Here is a 10554-nt window from a genome sequence, read left to right on the forward strand (position 1 = left end):
TATGTACTGAACTATTTTTTTTCAATATTTTACTTAAATATATTACATTAATAAAGCAAAATGGGCTGCCAATGCAGTTTCATGTTGACTTTAAGGACAAAGCCAATTAGTGTGAAATCTTCATATCTGACCCACAGATGGCATGGAACATACAACAGAGAGAAGTGTGAGTTTCCTCAAATTCTCTCATTGGTCAGGCACTATGAGCTTTGACCTGTACTGATGACCTTACAGGCGGGATGATCAACAGTGCAAATGCAGCATCTTGACAAAGAGTCTGCTACAACATACATACATACATACATACACGCACACACACGCACACACAGATACACACCAAAACTCACATTTTCACAGCAATAATGATCGTAAACAATTTTGGGGTGACTTTACACGTGGAATGAGGTGTGTGTGGCACTTTCCACCAATGAGGGTATATACTCAACAGGCTCCATAGACACACACACACACGCACACACACTCACGCATACACATACAGTACACACACACACACATACATACACAAACAAGGCACAGGCCTGCTGCATCAAAGCCGGTTTTCTCTCATTTACACACATAGCAGATGTAGGCAATGCAGTTTGTTTCTTTTGTTCTCTTTTTTGCTTGAAAAGCCATGCAGAAGGAAAATGTAGTTTTGACAGCAGCCAGTGCCACATTTAAAAATGTGCTGCTATGACATCATATCACAACCAGGATTCACGATGCGAGTGTTAGATGTACAGAAGATGAAACATACCCATACCATATCTAGTCTATGCCTCTCCATCTCCTGAGAGAGAGAGTTGGCAGAGTATTATGAGACAGAAAAAAAAATCACAGCGTCATTATAAAAGAAAAGAAAAAAATAAACTCAAAACTTCAGCTTGTAACCCCAAAGAGACAGACCCCACTCCCAAAAAGCATGGAAATTAACCAGAAAGAAACAGCAGAAAGTTAAAGACACAATCACATGAGATTCGCCACTTCTTAGATGGGCATAGACTGAACAAATCTAATTAAGCACACTTTTTAACCCATAATGCACAGCATTTCAGATGATGACTGTGAACTCTACAAGAAAAACATGTCCTTTGCCTTCCTTTCTCCTGCATTTTGTAGCAAAAATCACTACTATTATATAAATGGCCATTATGAGACCTATTATTTATGAGTGCAGCGACTGACCTGGTGCTTGAGAATAACAGCCTGTTGGCGTCTCATCTCCTTCTCCTACAAACACAAAACATAAAAACGTTTCAATGCTTCACCAAAACACTCATTATGACACAGCCTAAAATGAAACCTCAATCAGAATCCTGTCTGAGCCTTCGGTCTTAACCACGATTCCCTTTTTTCAGGATTCTTTTATAAATAGAGAGGTCAAAATAACAGCACCTACCATATTTTCGGACTATAAGTCGCACCTGAGTATAAGTTGCATGAGTCCAAAAATACGTCATGACGAGGAAAAAAAACATACATAAGTCGCACTGGACTATAAGTCGCATTTATTTAGAATCAAGAACTAAGAGAAAACATTACCGTCTACAGCCGCGAGAGGGCGCTCTATGTTTTCGGTGTAGACTACAGGAGCACTGAGCAGCATAGAGTGCCCTCTCGCGGCTATAGACGGTAATGTTTTCTCTTAGTTCATTTCTCTCACTTCATGTCAAATTAATTTTGATAAATAAGTTGCACCTGACTTTAATTCGCAGGACCAGCCAAACTATGAAAAAAAGTGTGATTTATAGTCCGGAAAATACGGTATTCAAATTTCTCGTAACAATGTTAAAACATGTACTTTTGAATCAATGCTATTTACTCTTTACAAGTATTTAAAAGTATTTTCTAAAAAAGAACAAAAACTGACGCCAAACTTTCCTAAAAAACACTATTACTGTGATACAAACGTATTTGTACCATGCAAAACTGTGTTCATCCTGCCCTAAGAAAGGCTATATATTTTAAATGAGTACGCATGATGGCTGTAAAGCTAGCAGACGTGACAAAGTCATAACACTCAACAAAAAACTTCATTTAAATAAAAAAAGGCTTTTTAGAGCAGGATGTGTATTCTAGTGAGGGCCCCATGTGTACAAGACATAAAAAGATGCACTCAGCATTTTTCATTTTCAACAACAACAGCAAGAATCCAGATGTCAAGCTAATTTCCCCCCACGGGCCGGCAGACATCAGTCAAACAGAGGCTCTGCTCCTTTGTTGTGGCCGAGGAATGTTAATAGCTTGCCGCGGTAGGTGAGAGCAAGGGAACTTTTCTTGGGTGGGGGGGTGGGGGTTTCCACGGCGATGATTCATAGTGCGCAAGAGTAGGTGTGTGGCATCTCTTCGCACTCACAAACTGACCTTTATTCGCTTTTCCGCCTCCAACATTTTGGCATTGGCAGCCTCCTCTCTCTTTTTCCGCTTTGCCTGCCAATGCAAAACAGGTCTGGGTCAGACCAGTGCTGCCGTGCTGAGTATAAACCTAAATTAAACATGCTAAACCAACATCTGTTTTATTTATAACTTATACTAACACTCTGATTGATGTGTCTGCGAGAGGAAAAGCAAAAGCTGGCATCGAAACATTCACACACACGCACACGCACACAGGAAAGCCCTTCTGTCTCACATCTTGCCATTGTTGCGCTTTCTCTAGCTACAGATCACTGAGTAAGTGATTGAGAATGTTTTCTCTTCAAGTCCGTGTCAGAATCAGCGCCGAGATCTTCAATGCTATTCAATATTCCTCGGGGCTCTGACAACGGCAATATAAAAAGAAAGCAAAGGCGAATTAGCTGAGAATTTAAATACGTAATTACAAACAGCAAGAAATCCTGTTCGGAATGGCTTGCCAAGCGTGTCAGCTCCAATTTGATTTTGCCCGGCTAAAACACTTTTGAAGCCTCTATAATTGGGTGAGTAAAGTAAACAGTGTCTTCCTCATGCTACTTATGCAAGAACTGCCATTGTCTGATGGGGAAAAATCTTTTATGTCTAATTTACCTCTGGTTTGAATCACAGGAGGCAGCAAATTTAATATTCAAAAACTGTCCACCAAAACCAATTTAGCATTAGTCCTGACGAAAATTATGCAGAATTCAGAGCCCCAAAATGCCGAGTGATTCTGCTGTGGTCCTTGCTCCATGTTAAACAGGAACTGAAGGGGTTGGCGTGTATTTTAAGAATGTTAAGCCTATTTAAACTCTTTTAATTTATTATTTTCTTCTTTCCGCAGTCACTCCATACCTCGAGAATCTGCTGTGCGCGGAGTTCCTTCTCCATACGGATTTGCTGAATACGCTTTATCTTTTCCTGGTAGTAGAGGAGGAGGAAGTCTGTTAATTGAAAGTGCTGCTGTGCATTTAAAAAAGTCGACTGGCAGCCGAGCCGCAGTCGTAGAAGCACCGTCAGTGTCTTTTTTGAATTACCACTATAATCTAATATCAAGTGATCCTCAGACTGACGGAAAACCGCTTTCCTTCTCAAACTCACCTGCTGTTTGAGAATCTTCAGCTGTTCCTTTTGCTTCCTCCTCTCCTCTGCGGCCATGATAGCTGAAACAGAGCCAGAACGAGATTTCAGCAAGAATTCTGAACATCGTTGTGAGCAATCGAGTGGTATTCATGATGGCGAAGTACCTTGCTGTTTGCGGGCCTCCTTGGCAGCCCGTGCGAGTGCCTGTTTTTCTAGTTTTCTCATTAGCTTCATCTGAGCCGCTTGCCGGGCGATTTCTGTTATGAAAACAGACAAATCTCTTCCATCAATATATGCATTATTATATATGTATGTGGTGAACAAGTCAAATAGAGGCACTTTACCCTGAGCCTCCAGCTTGCGCAGCAGTTTGGCCTCGGAGGGACTTGGGAATTCGCCCTCTCCTAGATTGGGGGGACGGCTCTTTCGCCGTCTGCCCCCCGAAACTTCTCTGCCGCCCCTCGACTGGCGCTCAGAGTTGGGTGGACGACCTCGCCGACCCTCCATGGCCAAGATATGGGGGATGACCTCTTCTTCTTTGAGAAGAGTCCAATGCAGACCCTGAGGGATGCAGGAGACAAAGGCATGTCAGATTTACGAAGACAACGGTAGAAACACAGAAAGTTTGGTTCCCTAGATGATTTTCACGTCACTAATGATCATGTGACTTTATAATCACTAAACACTGAAGCAGCAAGTTGATTATTTGATTTGATGATAATATTCCGAAATGTTATTCTCATTGTAAATCAAAGTCTAGCAAATTAATTAATAAGCACGAAATGAAGTAAATTTGAAAAACAAAAGAGTCAATTTCATTTCAATTTTCATCTATAAACTTTTGCTCCACTTTATCTTTAATCTAAAGAATCTCTTTCAACACACATGACAGACAAAACATGAAGTAACACCCTGTGGAAACAACGAGCGCTGATTATTGCACAGACTCCCTGCAGTTTAAAAGGGGAAATTCAGACTATCGGGGTTCAATCAAATTCCCTGCCCTGTTCAAGATGAAAGAGAGATACAGGGAGAGCGAAAGAATACGAGCGAGAGAGACAGAGAGAAAAGAAAAGAACATAACGAACAAAACGAAAAAAGAAAAAGAGGAGATGAAAGGCATTCACCTGGGGTCCTTCTCTGGCTTCATAGAAGTCACCAACCCTTATTTTTGCACTGAAGCTAAAATTATCACGTGTGATGTCAGTTATTCCGTATCTGGACAGATACTACAGAAGAGAGAATAATAGTGATTTTGTCAGACAGGACATCCAGAGAGCCATTAGCACTATAATGGTACCAAACTGAAAGCAGCCTAGGACACTTGCCATAACAGTGCACCTAAGTGACCTGCTGGATCTTACACCAATAAATGCTAAATGTGCACTGGGAGAGGAAAGGGGTGGGGAATGAGGCTTCCTGGGCGTTTGGGGGGGTCTAAGCGCAAGGCAGCGAGGAAGACATGTAAAAGTTACCTTTACGACATCCGGGTACTGTCGCAGGCGCTTGCCACACGGGGCATAATACGCAACATCTCCCTGCAGCCGACCATCCACTGTTTTCATCCTGGTCTCTCTTTGCCAGCTGGAAAAATAACACACATTAAAGAAAAAGTAGATAATACAACACATTTGCACAACCTTTCAAAAACTGCTCGATAAACCAAAACATATTTTTATGCAATTTTTGAATGCTAATTTTATTTTATATGATATTGGGCATGGTAATACATGTACTTTGATTGATTGATTGATTATTTAAAGGCATGTCAGCAGCAAGCATATTTTCCTGGCAAGAACAAACAAAAAAACAAAAAACCTATAAGACATTTAGGATTAGTACTAGACAAAATATTTAAAACACAGTCAGGTGATAGCTTTTTAAATATATCAGCTGAACATCTTGGAGTAAAATCGTTAGATTTTAGATAAAAATCGTTAGATTATAGATAAAAACTATACATTCAAGTAAAATATGCTTAACACTCATAGGAAGGCATGATAAACGTTAAATGGCCTAAACGGCACCTATCTAGATTTGAAATTACTAAAAACCTTTTCTCTAGAATTTATTTCATATAAGTTTTTGCTGTGGCATTCACATGTACATTGATAATAACATGATAGCATGCAAATATGTTGAATATAACAAGTATCTAAGTACCATGCCATTATACCTGTACTGTGCTATGCCCCTGCCACTTTGTTTTTTTGAATGGGTTTGTAATAATAGAGCAAAGAATTCTGATTTGAGCAGAGTGTTTAAACATCTGCAGTTTTAATGCAATGTTTGTGTGAGATTGGGTACTCTGTTGCTTTAGACAGAAGCACAGAATGCAGAGCTGCGATTAACAGGTGTTGAGTCATGCTGCCGCCAGCGTGTCATATTTAAACATACCCCATTTCCAGCGGAATCCGTAAATCATCTTCATTCATCACTCGCTTTCTCTTCGCAGAGCCTGAGAAAGACAACAGCCAGACAAGACACATTATAACGCACACACACTTTAAGCAAAGCGTTTCAATATCTCTTACAAACTACAACTCGCATAATGAGCAAACATCATCACATAAAAACCTTGATTTTTATTTACTCTGCTTTCGATGGTGCATGCACGCATAAAACTTGCTTCTAAAATGCCAAGGAATTTCATTGCAGTTGCTAAAATGTCCTGAGCTATTGGGAGTTTATGATTTAAATTATACTGTATTTTTTTATAAATAAAAAAATTAAACAATTAAAATAAAAAATAAAGTATGGAAAACGGATAATTCTGAGACTTGTTTAACATGGTAATTAAATTATGGGTGTTTTTAAAGATCAACTGTAAGTAAAAAATAAATGAACTAAAATCAATTGCATGTAAAAATAGGACATATGATCATCAACAAATAAACATACAATATTGACCAATATTACATAAACTTCTGTTCAAAATATTGGGTTAGTTAGATTTTTCTTCTTCAAAGAACTTAAGAACTTTTATAACTTTTCAGCCTAAGGAATAAATTACAATTCAAAGAAGATTTTAATTTGTAATAATTCTTCACAATATTATGTTTCTGTATTTTTGATTGAACAAATGCAGCCTTATTAAGCATAAGAGACAAAAACATTTAGAAAAATCTTACCAACCCCAAACTTTTGAACAGTAGTGCATGCAAAATTAGCATAATTAAAAATAAAATAAAAAACTCAATATTTGATAATGGTACCTACACATTGTGCATACCAGTTTCTCAATGCGTTACTTTGCAATTTCTAGGGTGTTTTTGATGGTTGCTTAATTTATGTTGTTGTTGTTTTTTTGGCCTGATTTTTAGGCAGGTAAACATCTGATCACATAATAGTAAACTAATAGCTCTCCTCAACAAGCAGCATGAATTAAAATATCATTCATGCCCGTGAAACAACCAATGTAAGTTCAAGTTTAATGCTTAGGGATAAGGTGTTGTTTAAAATATGAGTAATAGCAACAGTGATATTAATAAAAAACCACAGGAAAAAACTGACAAAATCATCTCTCACACATCTCTTCTTTACAGAAGTGAAGTCTGCAAACAAAAAGGCAGTTAAATGAATCTCTCAGCAGCTCAAATAATGTTCCAAAAGCAAATCATCGCAGTAACTCTTCTCAGCTTATTACAAATTCCTTGCACTTCTCAACAGACACACTTCGGCTTCATTAGAAAAAGCGTTTCATTCCATCGCAGTGAGGGATGCTGAACGCCGTCCAAGAGCAGATGCACTTGTGTGCCATGCTTGCTGGGTTTGTGAGTGTTTTGTTTAACAAATGTCTCTGTTAGCTTGAGAAGGAACAAAATTAAACTAAAGATGACTGTAAGTCAGCCAAACATAGGTGGCTGATGTGCCTTTCTAACAGGTTAAGGTAAATACAGTTACCTGGGTTAACCCAGATGCCACAATAAGAGCTCTCGTTACCTAACCCTAAACCTGACCCTGTGGAAACCAAACACAATTAAAGGAAACAGATTAATATTAATTCTGTTTAGGTTTTTTTCCTGGAATACAGGCCAGGAAAACAGAGCTCAAACACAACGGCTGGGTCCAAGGACGCACACCCAGATAGACGGGCAAAAAGGGAGCCGAGCGATGCCAGACGCCACCATTTATCTTTCTAAAAATAGACGCTCCGTCATTTGAGTGTGTCAGCTTGCACACAGACAAATACACAAACAAAAGGGCATACACACGACACATATTCAACCCCATGCACACTTTGACACCGACCGAGCTCCAAAGGAAGGTGTCGAGCATATCCAGTTTTAGTTTAGAAATGACGTTGCCTGTGGTTACCTGGAGAGGTTCCAACAGAGTACGATGAGGAGGGAGAGCTGTGATAGGTCAAGGCACCGGAGCTGCTCACAACGGTGGGCGTGGCCACACCGGAGGGCTTAATGACTTGGAGGTTTAGTGGCAGACAGTCAGAAAGGCTGTGATTGGTGGAGGAGTTCAGATGGGAAAACCCCTTGCTGAGTTTCTGAGGAGTCTTCTCTCCATCGGTGTCCATCTCCATGACTCCATCCTTGCGCTTCTTTTTACCACCCTCTGAGCCGTTCATCTCGCTGTCTGAATTACTGTCTGACTCTGAGGAATAGAAGGCGAGAAGAGAGAACACAAGACCGTGGTTATGGAATTGCTCATTATAACATGTCTTGTGTCATTGGTTGCATCAATGAACCAAATTAAAGAAATGGTCCAAGCAAAAATGACAATTCTGTTATAATTTACTCACTTTCAGTGGTTCCCACTGACTTGCATTGTATTGACAAAAATACAATGGTAGTTAATGGGAACCAAAATGTCTGGTTACAAATATTCTTCAGAATATCTTCTAGTGTGTTTGGCAGAAAAAAAGAAAGTCTGGAAGTTGATTAAATGGTGACAGACATTTTTAGGTGGACAATCCTTCCAAAATGTGATACATTTCCTAGTAAGCATGCTACGATATTCAATATGAAATAATGTAAGGCATATTTCATTAGATCGGGATTTGAGAGGAAATAAAATTAAATAACATTTTGCTGACTTAATAGTGACTTGTGAAATTTGTCATCCACAATCATATTTTGTGAACTATTTGAATGATAATGTATGCTATTTCTTTTTTTTTCATTTTCTTCATATGGAAAAATGTGGCCAGGCTATTCTTAAAACAATCCTCTTTTGTGTTCCATGGAAGTCTATGTATTAAAAAGTGAGTAATATCTGGAATTTTTCATTTCTGGACAATCTATTTCTTTAATGCACTTACAAAACCTCTCTCTTAGGGCATCTCACCTGAGAGACTGTCATCTGAATCCTCTTCATCATCGTCCTCTTCATCCTCCACATCATCGTCCTCATCATCTTCATCCTCAGCAGAGTCGTCGGAGTCTTTGCTGCTGGGCAGCTTTTGCTCATCTCCGCTGTGCTGAAACAGGTCGACCAGAGACTGCACCAGGTGGTTCTGGGATAAACCCCTCCAGGCTTCTAATGCTTTGGGAGTCTTGCTCTTCCGGGGCTCTCGGTTGCGGTTAGGTGTGGGAGACGCAGAGGCGGGGCTCTTACGGCTTCCTGTACTGAGGTTGACGGGCACATCGGAGCGAGATTTGGTGGTAAGGGCCAATGGCATATCCTGGGTGCTCTGGATGACTCCGTTAGGTTGCCCCAGACCTAGCAGGCCATGAGGGAAAGGCAGAGCGGAGGAGGACACACCTTGCGCTGCAGGGGGCTTGGTCCTACCTGATGCTTCAGAGCTGTGCTTAAGAGGGAGCGCAGAGGAGGAGGAAGAGGATGAAGATGAGGTAAAGGACGTGAGTGCCTCTGCCCTCTTTTTTATCTTATATGGGTCCTGCTGTTTCTTTAACTGGAGAGGAAACGCCTGGTCCTGGGACAGGAAAGACTGCAGAAGGAAAAACAGAGAGAACGATGATGGAAAGTAACTATAAGAAGTCTATATCACATCAAGCCTAATTTACTGAAAAGCTGTGCACATCAACAGAAAAGGTTTTGTTATTCTGTTAAATAGCAATATTTTTTACTGGACACTGGACACATAAATCTGTTCTTATTTTCCGGTCAATTATATATAATAAAATAAAACATTAAAATAATATTACAGTTTAAAAAACGTTTTTTTATATTAATATATTTTACAATGTAAATTATGCTGGCATATTCAGCAAACATTATTTCACCGTAAGTGTCATAGAAATCCTTCTAAAATGCAGATTTCGTGCTCCGTTATTAATGCAGCTCAACTATTAATAATGATTTGTATTATCAATGCTGAAAACAGTTTTTGCTGCTTAATATTTTTGTGGAAACTGACGTTTTTTTCAGGATTCTTTGATGAACAAAGTTAAAACAAACAGCATTTATGTTAAACAGCAATCTTCGGTATTATAAATGTCTTTATACTGGTTTTTGGTCAATTTATGACATTCTTGCTAAATAAAAAGTATTCATTTCTTTCTTTTTTAAATCTTAATTACCTCAGACTTTTGAATGGTAGTGCATCACAGTTTTCACAAAAATATTAGGCAGCACAATATTTTTTTCAACTTGATAAGAAATGTTCCTGGGCACCAAATCAGCATATAAAAATGATTTCTGAAAGTTCATGTGATAATGGAGACTGGGGTAATGGCTGCTGATATGGCTGTTTTTTTTTTTTTTTTTTTAAGATAAACTGTTTACAACAATGGTAATAACATTAAGGATATAACGATTACGTTTTATAACAAATAATTCTGTGAAAATACTGAACTCCACACCACAGCTATAATGACAACAACACAGAGGAACAATTTTGTTTTCAGCTAATAAAGCAGACAACATAACTCTTATAACTATTAAATGCTTACAATAACAGTACATTATCGTTCATTGGCATCATCATTTTAGTTATCATTGATAATGAACCCATATTTAAATAAATATAATGGAAATAAGTAATTTTTCCATATGTCTGCTGGTATAGTTCTAGTATAGTGAATAAAATTCACTTTTTTTTAAATATTTATCTATATATGCATCTATTCATCTGTTAGTTTTTACAGCAAGTACTGCTGT

The 10554-nt window shown here is 38.7% G+C and overlaps 1 protein-coding gene across 21 annotated transcripts in view; it reads right to left on the reverse strand.

Moving 5' to 3' along the window:
* LOC113050812 (bromodomain adjacent to zinc finger domain protein 2B-like) overlaps window positions 1–10554 on the reverse strand; it is an 82024-nt gene that overhangs the window by 15225 nt on the left and 56245 nt on the right. For 5 of the 21 annotated variants that reach the window (XM_026214136.1, XM_026214143.1, XM_026214130.1 and 2 more), the window contains 12 exons: window positions 8779–9382; window positions 7795–8085; window positions 5875–5935; window positions 4953–5061; window positions 4605–4706; window positions 3822–4038; window positions 3642–3734; window positions 3496–3557; window positions 3250–3315; window positions 2365–2430; window positions 1186–1230; window positions 758–790 (listed from right to left, as the gene is read on the reverse strand). In XM_026214136.1, coding sequence (XP_026069921.1) covers window positions 758–790; window positions 1186–1230; window positions 2365–2430; window positions 3250–3315; window positions 3496–3557; window positions 3642–3734; window positions 3822–4038; window positions 4605–4706; window positions 4953–5061; window positions 5875–5935; window positions 7795–8085; window positions 8779–9382 — 1749 coding nt within the window. The remainder of the gene's footprint in view (window positions 1–757; window positions 791–1185; window positions 1231–2364; window positions 2431–3249; window positions 3316–3495; window positions 3558–3641; window positions 3735–3821; window positions 4039–4604; window positions 4707–4952; window positions 5062–5874; window positions 5936–7794; window positions 8086–8778; window positions 9383–10554) is intronic. The other 16 variants (XM_026214138.1, XM_026214151.1, XM_026214133.1 and 13 more) reach the window with 8 other exon arrangements.

The sequence above is a fragment of the Carassius auratus genome, chromosome 31 (assembly GCF_003368295.1).
Source record: "Carassius auratus strain Wakin chromosome 31, ASM336829v1, whole genome shotgun sequence".
Classification (NCBI taxonomy): Eukaryota; Metazoa; Chordata; class Actinopteri; order Cypriniformes; family Cyprinidae; genus Carassius; species Carassius auratus.